This window comes from Mastacembelus armatus, chromosome 21 (assembly GCF_900324485.2).
Source record: "Mastacembelus armatus chromosome 21, fMasArm1.2, whole genome shotgun sequence".
Taxonomy (NCBI): domain Eukaryota; kingdom Metazoa; phylum Chordata; class Actinopteri; order Synbranchiformes; family Mastacembelidae; genus Mastacembelus; species Mastacembelus armatus.
In genome coordinates this window covers 8,211,789-8,226,470 of record NC_046653.1, presented here as the reverse complement: position 1 = coordinate 8,226,470, position 14,682 = coordinate 8,211,789, and the positions used below count along the sequence as shown (strand labels likewise).

General features: G+C 39.2%; 2 protein-coding genes across 11 annotated transcripts in view; one reads left to right on the top strand and one right to left on the bottom strand.

Annotated features, from left to right (window-relative positions):
* Positions 1-6,016: 6,016 nt before the first annotated feature.
* LOC113123443 (basic leucine zipper and W2 domain-containing protein 1-A-like) lies at positions 6,017-13,238 on the bottom strand. Of its 3 annotated transcripts, none has more exons than XM_026295522.1 (12): positions 13,196-13,238; positions 12,374-12,447; positions 11,302-11,478; positions 10,673-10,767; positions 10,508-10,573; positions 10,242-10,377; positions 8,498-8,607; positions 8,102-8,272; positions 7,644-7,790; positions 7,241-7,379; positions 6,870-6,992; positions 6,017-6,670 (listed from the first exon to the last, which is right to left on the bottom strand). In XM_026295522.1, the coding sequence occupies exons 2-12, from the start codon at positions 12,435-12,437 to the stop codon at positions 6,639-6,641; spliced, it is 1,260 nt and encodes a 419-aa protein (XP_026151307.1). In that variant the 5' UTR covers positions 12,438-12,447; positions 13,196-13,238; the 3' UTR covers positions 6,017-6,638. The 3 variants fall into 3 exon arrangements, with proteins under 3 accessions (XP_026151307.1, XP_026151306.1, XP_026151308.1); XM_026295521.1 differs by having other exon boundaries at positions 13,147-13,236; XM_026295523.1 differs by lacking the exon at positions 8,102-8,272 and having other exon boundaries at positions 13,147-13,236.
* An 855-nt stretch (positions 13,239-14,093) lies between these two features.
* myo1b (myosin IB) overlaps positions 14,094-14,682 on the top strand; it is a 58,198-nt gene continuing 57,609 nt past the window's right edge. For 4 of the 8 annotated variants that reach the window (XM_026295328.1, XM_026295329.1, XM_026295331.1 and 1 more), the window contains exon 1: positions 14,094-14,364. The gene's annotated coding sequence lies outside the window, so the exon portion shown is untranslated. The remainder of the gene's footprint in view (positions 14,365-14,682) is intronic. The other 4 variants (XM_026295335.2, XM_026295332.2, XM_026295333.2 and 1 more) reach the window with 1 other exon arrangement.

The window sequence follows — 14,682 nt, the reverse complement described above, 5'->3', positions numbered from 1 at the left end:
AGAAATTACAAAAAAAGTAATCTCTCCTCTGCATGGGAGCAGGATGGCCCTGTGATTTCTGTATAATCGCCACTACATTCTCTTGCAGTGTTTGTTCAGCTTCCTGTTGTTTTTTTTGTTTTTTTTTTACCATAACCTCAGCTTGAAAAAGTAAGGTATATTAGATGTGTAAATTTGCTTCCTTCATTTGAGAAAAACCTAAACTCATTGTCCCAGAAAATCATCAAATCCTAATACGTCAACATTATGTTCCATTTGGGACTGTACCTATGTTTTTTGAGGTACAGTCTCTTTAGGTACAGTTTCTTTAGGTCTAGGAGCAAAAACTACTTGTTTAGGTTTCTATCCATCCATCCTAACCTCCACCTATGTAGGCTATTACATCACCTCACTGTACCTACTAGTACCATGACATATGGACTTTTTTTTTTTTTTTTTTTTACAAATTTACATACTAGATAACCATTTAAAAATTACCATGCCACTTGAATATTTAGCTTGGCTGGTTCGGTGATATGTTGTGTCATATAGGCCGATGGTTATGTATGTACAGTACACACCTCAAGGGCAAAAAAAAAAAAAAAAAAGAAATCACACTTGCTTTGGTAAGTCAGTAAACAAAAAGTAAAACCTTTTTCTGTGTTTACCTAATCTATCCTAGGTGAGTTTTGGTAGTTACATTTTTTTTTTATAAATTTGGGTGGATTTTATTGAAAATTTGCTATGTGACAGGAAAAAATTTAATATTAAGTGGATTCCTCCTCCCGACTCTGCCGCTCCTTACAAAACAAAACAAACAGTTTTGTAGAGGCTTTTTCATCTCTTTCCACAGCATCTCTGAGTCCCTAGAGCTGCCAGTGCATAAACGGGCAAAAAAAAGAGACTGAACACTCACACTCTCTCCCCATATAAGAGTTACAGTCATTATGCCTCACGCCAGGGAGACTCGTTAAAAACATGGAGATGCAAACTTTCATTCCATTTACAAGTTATCAGTGCGGTTAGTCACAGCCAAAGTGTTGTAAGGTAGCCATGGTGTTCCCATGAGGGTTCTGTCAAAGTGCCCACCATTTTCTTTTCATTACTTGCTCCAACTGAATGCAGTTACTGCACATGCAGCAGTGTCCTGTTAAGCCCTGATGACAATGATTAGATGCGTACATTATCAGTGGAAAAGAAGAAGTTCAAGCTGCAGCAGGTAAGCTGGTAATAATGTCTACTTCACAATACACCTTTTTTCTTTAGATATGGAGTCAGAGACGAGTACGTACCCAGTAAATAGCAGCCCCTGAGTCGATCTTTTTTTTTTTTATCAAACTAGGCCATCCATCCCTTTGCTCCCAGTTGTTTGTACACAGCTATCAGGCCTGGGCCACTGAAGAGGGAAAAGGACAAGCCAAGAGAAAGTAATGATGTTTGTGATGAGCCTCAATGTTGACTCAAGTCTAGCTGCTAAATCCCTGTACTCTCACAGTCAGGCCATTACACAAACTCAGTGTGGTCCCCATAAGCTGGGAGAGGGGCTTATAAGGAGTGAAGATGCTCTTATTTTAGGCTGTGGTGAGCACCAGATCACAGAACCCTGTTTGCACAACTTGCACGTTTCACCCTTTCAATTACAACTGCCTTCACCCAGTTATGTAGTGCTCACCTTTATAATTCCACCGTCTACTTAGCTGCCCTTTTTTAATGGATAGCTACAAACCATTTTCTTCCTACATCTCCTCCATCACTCCACAGTTTTTAACATATGCATGACTACTGGGAGGTGTACAATTGCCACAGGTTCACATTTGAAATGGTCCAGTGTTCATTTCCTATTAACAATCTACCCAAAGTCAGTGGTATCTCACAAAAGCATTGTTAGCTTCAGCAGACAGCTGATATTCAGGTGGTTTAGATAAAAAGTAGTTGCTTTTGCTGTGTATAGTGATACACACAGTTTGACTTTTAATTCTCTGGCCCTGTGCTTATTTTGACTACAATAATTTTTCTCAGGGACATGCAGAGAGTTTCTAAGGAGCAGGTCTCAAATGTTTTAAAAATAACTGCATATACCCATAATGAACTCCTTGGTAGACACTATAAACTGGCTCTGTTTTTCACGTTTACATTACCTAGTGGTATTTTATATTTATCTTGATAGAGGCAGTTTTGCTTAAGCAACCAGCTATGATAACCAATATCCAAACAATATGAAATAAAAACCATCTAGAGGATGATTACAGAGAGAACTTTAGACTGTAATCAAACATGCTATAATTATTGGCAGTAGAAAGAAGTAGGCATTAGCCTATGTTGTTATCAAATACAAGACAGTTTACCATTTTAGTTCATTTCAAGACACAATATAAGTAGTAACTTATTTTTTAACACTCACATGAATTGGTCCAAAGATGAAGAATGGGCCTATCAGTCTCACCTTTTTTCACCAAACTCAGTCGTCACTCTTTGGCATTTTCTTCACTGCCTCTGAGCAGATGGAATAAAAGGGTTGGGTGGTTAGTGTCTGAGTCACTGACTGATGGCATCGTAAGAGGCTGTAGAAACAGTGGGCTAAGTTATATGTTACAGTTACATATAACAAACGTTACCAGCACATCCTCTTTGGTCGATACAAAACTGTGTATTTCCAAGTATGGTGTGTGTCTGGTGATGACAAAGTCAGTGCTAATGTCTCGTCCACCTGAAGAACAGGTGTGCGTGTCTACACTGGAGGCGTTCAGGGACCGCACTGACTGTAGGTCACCTGTGTTTTTGAAGCCAGTACAAAATCAGTTCAAGATACCAGAGTGTCTGATGGGAGCATTGGGACAAATAAGTGTGGTGCATTCTCTGCTCTTTTGTGCATATCACATTAACCATAATATAATTCATTATTAATTTTGTGAAGGGGAACCAGGATTTATTTGGGGAATGGGCAGCAGGAGCTGAAGCCTTTAAGAGCAGGGGTGCTTGTTTTCCACCGATCAGTGTCTTACCCACTGCTAATGACTTTGATCAGGTGTGTTCAGTCACTCAGAAGCTGGAAGACACCATCTCAGATGAGGGTGTAAGTGGGGGAAGAACTGGTCATGTTTAAGAGTTGAACTAATGACCACATAAAAAACATACACACATACTAATTTGTCATTTAAAATACAAAAATAATAACATGACATGTTGCATTATCTAATAGATTACCTTTAAAGAAGCAAAACCACCCACCATACTGACTGTATAGTAGCCTAGGTAAGATAGGCCTGCAGTTATATAGGCATTATTGGGTATTCCCAAAAGTATTACCTTAATTGCACGTTTTTTTTTTTTTTTTAACAAATGAAAATCATGACTAATTAGGTCTTAAACCTATAAGAGCCAGAGACTAATGGATAGGTAGACCAAGCCTAAAGAATGCGCTGCACTGCCATGGTCTAAAAGGTTCACCTAGCTGTCATTTGTAATTAAGCTGCCTGAAAAAGGAGTATATTAAACATGATGAATAACCTTGAGAATAATGGTTCCAGGCTACAACATTAAAAGGCAGCTGTGTGCAATCTGCTTTCTGGAAAAAGCTGGTGAGGATGACAGGTTTACCTGAAGGTACAGAAACCAACACGAGTTGAGTGGAGACAGCTGACAGACAACACAGGTTGTCAGCCTGTAACCCAAAAACTCTTCAGCCCTCTTGGTTTTAAGAGCTTAGCTATTCCCTGTCACAGATGCACTCGGTTGTCCATAATATACCTATAACAAGGATTGGAGGCTTCACTGTTTTAGGGTGTTTGGCACAAGTTGATCCGAGGACAAATTGGCAGCATTTAGTGCGCCAACATGTTGATCCTCATTTCCATGTTTCACCTGGGTGTTAAGCCGAGCATTAGAGTGGTCTTCCACAAATACAAAGGCAGCAGAGCAGAAAAAACACAGGCCAGCGACACAATGCTGCTTGAAATGCAAAGCAAACAGATATCATTTACAATTTGCCCAAAACAAAAACAGTGCATCTTTTGTGCTCTTCACATCATGGTACTGTGAAAGGGGGTAGAATTTTTTTGTTGAAAACTGAGTAATTATCTCAAGTCCCTCTCTCTCTCATCATTCAAAAGAACAGTTGCCCCGTCTCCCTCTGTTTTCTGACAGCATTATTCAGATGAGTTCTGCATTGCAGTCTGAGTCATGTTTACTGACCAAAGCCGCAGTGTGAAATCCAGAATAATTGCTCTCCACAACTCCCCTGGCATTCCCTGGCACATTGTGCTGCTCTGTTCAGTTCAAGTAGGATATTCAACTGAGACAAAAATTTCCAAAAATAAAGTAAGGGAGTGCTTGTTCTGTTTTTCTCTGACACATTTTTGCCATGTCATTGCAAAACTCAAAATCAATAACATAATCCACATAATGTTTGTTTTGAATGTGTTGGGATATAGATATGTACATATGTATAAAAGTCACTAAGAAAGGGTATACAAATTCAAATACTTCTTGCACAGTATGTTTAACACCACTAACTTTCACACCTTGAGACATGAAAAAAACAGGTCAGCCTTGGGATCTGTACTGTAGATCCTACAGCATATGTAATTGCTTAAAAATGGCAGATAAGCAAAACAAACAGATGTTTCAGGGCACATTTTCCATAGCTCATTATACCAGAACATTCTTCGATGCGCAGCCATGCTCAGTGCCTGTACAGAATGACATGCAGGGAGGAGCTCTCTGTGTGTGATGTGAACTGAAGCAGTGCTGTTAACAAGCAGATAACAGTCCCACCAAGATGCTATTGCCAACACTTTGTACAGAGAGAGGTAGAGTAGGGGGGCATCATTGCCATCAGCACTATACACACGCAAACGTGTGTGCACTCACACACAGATCTCAAAAGCAGCCGTGTTTCTCCCTGCCAGCATGTTACTCTCCCAAATTGTTTCATGTTCTTTAGAGCGACTAAATAAAACCAAAAGGTAAACAAATCCTCCTGGGACAGGGAGGCAGAGAAAATACTCCTGTCAGATACTTTGTAGTTCCGCCTGTGTCTAATACTTTTTAGTCTGGTTTCTTCAAAATGGCATTTTCCATTAGAGCTCTCCGGAAGGCTTTAATAAAAGGAAGCATCTCTTAAGACTTACTGCCATCTGTTGGAACTGAGTAAAACTGATTATTGGTCATTAATGCTCTGTGCTGTACTGTAGAATACTCTCTTTGTAACATGCATACTGACTTGGACCACTATGAATTATCCATTTGATGAAGCAAGGACATGGTTGAAACATACTTCAGAAAGTGTGGTGTGCAAACAAGCCTTTATCACAAAGAATCACTCAGCTCTTTTTCACTTACATGTTGTAGTTGGTGCAAAGGTAAACAATTTTGCTTTTGAATATGCACATAAATGCTCAATCTGCATGAATGGACTCTTTCCACAGAGAGAGAGAGATGAGGGTCTGACTTTGACACTTGTTTGAAGCTCAGATAGACGTAAAAAAGTAACAAATATAGACATGTTGGCTGGTTTGTTGACACATCACCTGCCAGGAATGAGGTTTGATAGGCACTCAAAACTCCAAATTTGTCTATGGCATATCATTAAAATGAGCAGTCTGTTCTTCAGACTTTGGAAAATGACTTGTCCTAATGAATGTGCATGGACCCATGTTTTCATAATATCTTGAATCACCATCTCACTCTCATTTTTGCATGCTTGAGTGAACTATAATTACCATTTCAATTGGGATAGAAGTGAAGTGAATGAGGTTGTTGTTTGCACCCCAGGTCACGCGTGCCAGAATGCCTTTCTTGATTAGGTAAAGCTAGGGTAGGCCAACCAATGGAAAATTTTGAGGGAACACTTGTTGATCTGTGACACAACAAATCAATTTCCCTGAGTTTCTACAACCTGTCCATACATCTGGATGTGTATACACAATATGACTGCTATTTTTTTTCCTAACTGTTCATACTACTGCACTTTGTTTACAATACAATTATTGAATATTTCTAAATATGCCCAGTAATCACAAATACAATTGTAGTGAAAATCATTTATTTCCATTTCTTTTAAAAAGTCAAAATGTATGGTAAAAGAAAGACTATATAAAGCTTGCCAGGTCCTTTTACATAAGGAAGAAAAACTCATTTTACAGGGAATTTCCACCATCACCACTACTGTTTAAAATTGGACATGAGGCAATTGCAAAAACTGGCAACAAATTCAAAGCTGTCACATAATTGATAGAGATGTAAAATGATATTACAAAAACAGTTGATGTGTCTTTGAGAGGATCAAGATATCATGGTTACACAAACAGACCTCTGGCAGTAAGAGTTCCATGACTAAATACAATAGCTGTGAAATGAATGATTGATTCACTAATTTGAAGGGGAACTATTTTTCAACAAAAAAAACCCATTTGTTACTTAAAAAGGGTTTCAATCTGTTTAGCTAAATGTGGCACTGTGACTGACTCCTGAAGGATTATAAAGGCAAGGACAACTGTTGGTTCATACAGAAACCATATTGAAAATGAAAACAATATTAAAGCCCTTATACATTACAGTTGAGCTGGATATGAAGAGGTAGAGAATAGAAAAGGAAAAGAAAAAAAAATACTGCATCTGGTACTGTGCAAATGTAAAAATACAAATCAAGATGATTGTCTTTAGTCTGCCTCTTCTTCCTCAGACTCGGACTCTGGAAAAAATGAACACATCAGTCATCGCTACGCTTAGACATTTGGGCACGAGGCAGAAAGAAAGACATTAAATGGAGGGGGTACATCAGTTTGTTATTCAGCGCAAATGAGATAAAGCACAAAGCCGTGCCATGCTGTTGGGTGATCTACAGCTGCAGGAGATAGTGAATGACAAAGAGGAGACAGTGAAGTGTTTACCTTCCTCTGCGTTCTTGAGCCATTCAACAAACTTCTGCATCTGTTCAAGAAAAACGCTCTTTCCTTTGGCTAGATGGGCTTCATTGTACCACTTCAGAATTGCCTCCTCACTCAAGACGTCCGCTTTAAATAACGAACAACAAAAAAAAAACATCTATTAAACATGATGCCAACAGCACAGATGCATCCGCAGGTGCTTGAAAAACAAATGTCGCCAGCCAGGTTGGCGACATCAATCAAGACAAACTTTTGGCTATAATCTCTGGCCATCTGGCATAATTCACAAATGGTTCCATAGCTTCCCAGTACAAATTAACTTTTTCCTCAGAAGTGAGGATAGAAAATGGAGCCTTGTAGACACAGAAAAGTACCTTTGTAGAGCAGGACAACAATTTTCTGGAAGGCCTTCATGAAGTGGATGTTGTCATAACAATATTCCTGAATCTTCAGCAGGAGAGTAAGTTCAGAGAGGCCCTGGGATGTAAAAGCCTTCAACAGTGGGCTGTATTGCTGAGAATATAAAACAGGGAAAATTCACTCAAGGGTGGGGGGGTTTGGGCTATTTCTCAGATTTTTTACATCCATCTTACAGGTGGAATGGCTTTGGGTTAGTAAATCAATTATCTTCTCTGCTAAGTTCAAAGCCTGCAGCAGCCTGAATTCTGCAGCATCTCTGAGGCACAATTTAAAACTAACATCTGTAAGTTTCTTTAGATCTCTCAATTCCAGATTTGTCCTCATGACTGCAGCAGAGCCACAGAACAGAGGTGTCACCTTTAAATGTTTGATGGCTTGTTCTGTAACCAGCTCCTCCTTCTTGTTCCACTCCACAGAGCTCATTACACTGGACCAAATTAGCCCAATCATCGTCTGTTCTGAGATGTTGTTCTTCTTGATTTCCTCTCGGATGTAGGTAATGATCTGTTAAGACCCAAAACCAGAGATGCAACACACACTGTTAGCAAGACAGGCAAAAATGATGAAGCTTACTGCTTATCGAATGTTGCAGAAGTTTGAGGTATGAGAACCCTGCAGTAGCAGATAATATGTTTGGGTTGAGTGGATTTTAGCAACTTGTCATTGATTCACTGCATCATATTCCCCAGCACTGCTCAAGACAAAAGGGGGCAGAGGTTATGAAAAAAGCAATCTGAAGTGCTACCCACAGAGTTGTCATAGAAAGAAAGCACTCTGCTGGTGTAAAAGAAGCTGAAAGTCTAAAAAAGGCTTACATCCTTGAGGGGGTCCCCACGTGATATCAGCTCCTGAAGCTCTTTCTGCAGCTCCTTGCGAGCACCTATGGACTGCTGGTTTCTGGCAAAGTCTGAAAGCTCCTTGAGCCCAGCGTCTGTGAAGTACTTTGAGAAGTGCTCACAACTGCGCTTGTTAGCAGGGAACAGCTCCTGAAAAGGCACCATACATTGAGGTTGACTCTTTTCAGCAGACTTGTTCAGCAATTAAGAAGACTTTATTCATTAACTGCATGAATACTGGACAGCACAATAGTTTGGAACTCTGTTAAATCCATGCTGATTATTAATCTTATTTAGACACATTTGACCCTTACTGCTTTGGGAAGCACAGTGTTTCCCCTAGGAATGATTTTGTATTTAAGACCTCTGTCTCACCATAAGCCTGTTTTCCATGCCGACCTTTCGCAGACTGGCAGCAACAGAGTTGATGTCCTTTTCTGAAAGCCAGGATTTGAAAAGTTTCACAGCAAAGCATGCTGAAACACCTGAACAAATGCAGAAAAATGTCAGTCATCTGTTGGTAACAGACCTGCTAGGATAAAGTTAGGCCTGAGTAATACATGGGTAAACACAACTGTACAGGATGCGATTAGACAGATTTTAACTGGAACAATGCCTCAAAAAAAAAAAAAAAAAAAAAGAAAGTGAGGCAGTTGAGAAAATGAGTTTGGGCCAGGGCACATTAAATATGCATCTATAACTACACCAAACACAAGGTGATTTCAGAGAACAACATTTGAGTTGACAGTTCAAAAATGCTTCCTTCAGTCTATCATATCGGTTCAAGGGTGTTGATTCATCAGGTCGAGTTGATCAGCTGTTGGGCTATTGTAACCCTGTGATGCTGTCCATCCACATTAGTTTTTTTTTTTTCTTTCACAAGCAAAACAAAGTTCGCTGACAACACCAGGTCTAAGCTGAGCAAAATCTCACAGAACCGCTTTTTCTCATACACAATCAATTCATATTTCAAGAATGTAAATAGTAAATTTAAATACATTAAAAGCAGTGACAAGCTTGTCTGTCTTTCCGTAATGCTGGATGATGAACAGCACCAGCTGCTAAATAATTACTTCCTGCCATGCAAGTTCAATCTATGTGTATGTCAATCTTTGTAGTGTGTTCAAGTGCATCTTTTGTTAAAAGACTGATGTTAGGCATGCAAGCTTACTGCAGATATACAGGCATTGACACTGTCACAATTAGTAACAAGGAAATGCAGCAGAAAAAGTGGATGGTTTAGAAACATTGTCTCAATATATGAATTGTCTAATAGAGACACTGACAAGTACAGTATATTTTAATTAAAAAATGTCCCACTCTCTCCATACCCAACATTGGTTTGGCCATAGTCCTTTCCTGGCAGACTGGTGTGTCACAGCACTAAGCCAGTTTGCAAGGCTGTCTAGCTGCAATGGTTTATGGAGAGTTTGTTTATTCAATCATTTCCAATATTTTTGTCATAGAAATAAATTACAAAGGATGATGCTTAGTCTACTTATCTATCAGACATATACAGTAATGCAAGCACTTGTGTTTACTTAAGGTAATTAATTAAACTATAACAAAACAGACAAAAGAAAAAGGAAAGATTTAACCATTATAAATGCACAACATGACTGAGCAAGTCTAGAAGCGGTGCCATTATTTACCATGTGTCAACTCAAACCAAAGAATAAGACTGCTGTATCAAAGTTTATGCATTCCTTAATTGAATGACTCACAAACCTGAGATTTGAATAAAATTGTATATACTTAACGCATCTTTCTAAGAGTTCCACTTATAATGGACATAACTCTCTGGATCTATGGCTTTTCTGCTTAAAAATGAAAACCTTCATACTCCCATGTTTGTCTTATTTGCATGACTGCCTATCAGCATACTACTGCCTGTCACTAAAGGATTTAAACATCTGGAAATCAGTAAGAAGACAATAAATATACAATATTTTAAGTAACAGGTAATAAAGAGGGATAGAAAATAAAGAACACAAAAAGAAGGGATAAAACAATACTCTTCCCTCTTTCATCTCCGTCTAGCTATTTATACCTGTGAACCTTATCTGCAAAACAATCAACAACACATGAAGGCAAACCTGTAAAGCAGAAAACTGGGTACCTTCTTTGACCAGGTTTTCATTGAAGAGACTGCTGAGGATAGATGCAGAGAGACTGCCATTGGCCAGCAGAATTCCTGTTAGCATGGCCAGCTTGTTGCGCTCAGACTCCGTGAAGCCCTTGAGGAACAGCAGCAGCTGCAAAATAGTGAATGTGTGAAGGGCTGACTCAAGTCGGACCTGCATTTATTTTGATTTCTTTTTTTTAGGTTTTGAGTTAGAATAAAATGATGAATTTGTGTATGTGTTACTGTAAGGAACAAAAAACCTTTTTAATCTCCTCCTCAAATCCTTTCTCCAAGTATTTGTAACGCCTGATGAGCTTGTTGAAGACCTAAACGGAAACACAAAACAATTTTTATTATTTTTACTAACAGGAACATATACGTTTTTACTTCTTTCTAACTTCTAAGCTAATTCTTTAAGAATTCACCTGTGCATATGCCTGCATGGTCTCCATGTCTTCTTGTGCTTTGAAGAGACAGAAGTCTGTGCAGGTCACGTCGTCTGACAAGGTACCCCCTGGGGCTGAGAAGAAACAGGTTTGTGTGTCTTCAATAACCCCGCCAAAGACAAACTTTTTTTTACACTATTTATGTTTACAGTTGCATAAAACAGAATTATAAATACACACACACACACACACACATATATATATATATATATATATATATATGTAAAAGTTCTGTTTTTAAAAAGTTCCAGTTGTGACAGCTACTGATTCAAAGTCAAGACACCACTAAAGGCACCCGTTTACTTTAACACTGCTTGGTATTAGTCTGATGACACTTTTGAACCTTAGGTATACAAGAGACTGTGATGGACTGGTGACCTGTCCAGGGTGTACCCCTGCCTTCCACTCAAAGAGAGCTGGGATAGGCTCCAGCAGATCCCTGGGACCCTGGTTAAGGGTTGAGCGGGTATAGATAATGGATGGATGGATGGTATACAACAGACTGACTTCATCACAACAATATACATGCCACAAAGTCCCCTTTTATTGTTACTTTCAAAATGTTTGTTTGTAAATGCAGATGAAATCCAAAGGTGCTTGCTAGTTACCCAGAGTTCCACCAGCCACCAGGATGTCGAACAGAGTCTCAGCATATCGTCGGTAGTCAAGTTTGGCACCAGAGGCATCAAGGAACTTTGTGACAGCATTCAAATCAGTGCCAGTTTGGTTCAGACCCTGTACGATGCTTTCCTGAAACTGGAAAGGGTCAAACCTCTCCTTTTCATCTGTTGAAAAGACCGGTTTCAACTAGTTTATGTTCATATTTCTGTGTTTGGAACTTTAAAGCAGGGAAGGTGCCAAATAGTTGAGACTTCGTGGGAAAAAATTAATCAGTCAAACAAGCCATTTTATTTAATAACACTATTTTATTGGTCCCATATTTTCCAACTAATTTTCTGGAAACCTGCCTCATAATTCTCTAAAAATCCATTGTTAAATACCAGGATATTTCCACAAAGGGGCTATGCAATTTGGCTGTAATAATGGGGGAATGGATGAAGCCTCAGTTCTTACAATTATTAAATACTTCATTTTCAAATTATTCATTCATGTGTTCATAAAGAATATTATGAAAGTGAAAATTTGTTTTTTTTTTAAGCAGAGGGTGTTTCCTATGTTATGTGGTTTATATTACAAACTTCCTGGCAGTCAGTGAATGTGTTTTCAATAGGTATTTATTAAGAACGCTGGCTGAATTGTAGGTCGAACTGTAGTTTTCAGCTGGACTGGAAGTTTTCAAGATGCATAATAGTCCATTCTACAAAACTCACCAACTCAGCATTTATAGACTTATTTCTACTTAACATCTACAGACAATAGAAACTAAAGTGATAAATACATGCATACAATGGAACACAATGTAGAATATTTAGCCTTATTAGGAAATCCCATGGATACTTCTGTTTATTACCCATTTTCAAGTACCTGCTCAGGAACTGTAGCAAACACAGCCGCACTTTCCCTTACAATTACTACCTAGGCCTTTCTTGGAACTATTCTTATGATTTACATCTAAATACCAGCTAATTTGAGGACACCAGGAGAAAGATTTCCCAAAAATTAGCTGGAAAACATTATACCCTTAATTCTTGTACACAAACTGTACAACTGCTGCCTTACCTCTTTTTCTAGTTTTGAAACGCTGGCCTGTTAGCGTAGGCTTCTGCTGCCTTTGATTACTCATAAAAGGCTCTCTGGATGAGAAGTGAGAGAAGGAAATAACAGGATTAGGAGATTAAAAGGAAAACAATTTTCTCCATCCTCTATTCAATCCTGAATAAAGTGCATTTGAAGATAGGCAGATGGTTGAACACAACTATTCCTTCATTTTAATAAGCAACTGAAAACAAAGGAGAGGTGCACTATGATCAGATTCGTTTTTAGGTAGATTTTAATACATAGATAATCATGATGGCACCAAAAAGGGAAACAACAGTGGAACAGTGGATGTGTCTAGAGCCACACATGCAGTGCAAGGTGTTTTTTCTCTGACATGTTTTGTTAGGAGATGTGATGATCCGTGTGAACTGCTGACATTACTGTTAGTCAGCCTCGCATTTACTAGTTTTAAGGTGGCGAGTTAAAGCCACACGGCTAACTGAATGGGATCTGGTGTATACACTTTATCTACATTGGATTAATGTGCGCTAACGTTACATATTATTTAGATAAGCTGTTGGCTGTGCAGGAACCTGATACAATGACATAAGGACGTTAGGAGTAATTTTTAAAGACAAGCAGAGCCAAGCCAGATGTCAGATGACACCGGGCAATGCTAATTAGCTAACTGTTAACCACAGTTCAGCTTCCTTTATTTTGTTTACAGTGACACAGAAAGCTTAAATATCTCTTCACCGCTCAGTTACAGTCAACAAAAACAAACTGCAGCTCACCGAAATCCTCTGTATGGGCAAAAACAGTCCGTGAAATAAAAACCAATACCTCTGCTCTCCAATACTATCAGCTCCTGTGGAAAGGGAATTGGATGCGCATGCGCATTAACAGTAAATCTATGTGGGTCACTGTACTTGTGTGGGGAGTGCAGTTCACAAACTGTTTAAAAAACGGAAAAAGTATAGTCGGAGTCAAATAACCGTGAGGTATTTACCTCTGATTTTACTTTTCAATACATCTGCGTCTGTACATCTGTCGGTTGTGCCGGATGGACTGATATAACAACAGTCCTTGTAATTACCCCCAGGTACATTTGTGAATCATGTCGATAAAACAAGCAGTGACCTGATCAGTTTTAACACTCTGTTCACTCTCTGAAACAAAGCAGAGCTGGTGTCTTTAGACTATCGGTCAATAAGTCGCTGCTATCTAGAATTAAGACACAGGAGGGGGGTGTTGTGCTGTGATCTGTCCAACTTTAATGTCGCTTTACTGTTCACCTCGTAAATATTAGTTTTAATGCATGGAACTTTTTTAAGGACGTTTAATCAAATAGCACTGGTTCATTTTTTTTTTAATTTTTACTTTTTTAACCAAAGACAACTTTTTACTTTTTTAACCTTGAGACTAATGATATATATTGTTCCTTTTTTGCTAAACCAACCAATTGAAAACATATTAGGCCTACTTTACCACTTTCATTCCATCCATAGCTACTACGTCCATACAATTTCCAGCACAGACTACATATAAATAGCTTCATATGTCTCATAGATGTTTAGTTAAACCTTAGACGTGGCTATTGTTTGGAAAGTGTTTGTATATTTACACATCATGATCTAATGAGGGGTGCTCCGTGTGGACCATAAACAATGAGATACCGATACTTCCGACAACACGTGAAGGCGTCACAGCCCAGCCTACCCCCGGCACTGGAGGTGATTAAGGGACGCTGGACTATCCCAGAGACGCCGTTCCAGCCACTCCCTGCACCCGGCGGACCCTTCACTCAAGTCCACCCAGAGCTCCATTCAAAGTGCTGAGATCCGGATGAGAGCCACGCTCAGCTTGGTCCAGCATAGCATACACGAGTCCAACTAAAGACTGAGGGGGAAGTGCTTTAAGATCCACTCCAGACTTGGAGAATCACCTCTGGGATCCTGCTTTTGTCCGTAGTGGATTTAGGACGAGAGGGAGCAACTCTTAGAGATAAAGAGGCAAGTTTGACATCTTCTGTTACTCGGCTAAGTGCTGGAAATGCAACAGCTGAAAAGCTTTCTTTTAGTCTGGGGCATATTTGAAACACTTTTGCAGTCTGGAAACTTTTCTTACAAGTTAACTTTTCCTACAGTCTGTCTGCTGCCCAACTTCATTCATTCCTCCCCACTTCGGGGCAGGAGGGGGTTGGGTTTTTTTTTTTTTTGTTTATCTTTCTTTAATTTTTGTGAACGAATCGTAATGGTTGGTGGATAAAAGTGGACGCATTGAGTTTGTCGTGGTGTTTCTCGCAGTTTCCCTCTGTCTGGATGCAGAAC

Excerpts from the sequence above, each read along its gene's own strand:
- LOC113123443 (XM_026295522.1), bottom strand. The coding sequence starts at position 12,437 with ATGAGTAATCAAAGGCAGCAGAAGCCTACGCTAACAGGCCAGCGTTTC. Across the intron at positions 7,791-8,101 it reads GTGGGGACCCCCTCAAGGAT|ATCATTACCTACATCCGAGA; the intron begins GTAAGCCTTTTT and ends GGGTCTTAACAG. Across the intron at positions 6,671-6,869 it reads GCTCAAGAACGCAGAGGAAG|AGTCCGAGTCTGAGGAAGAA; the intron begins GTAAACACTTCA and ends CATTTTTTCCAG.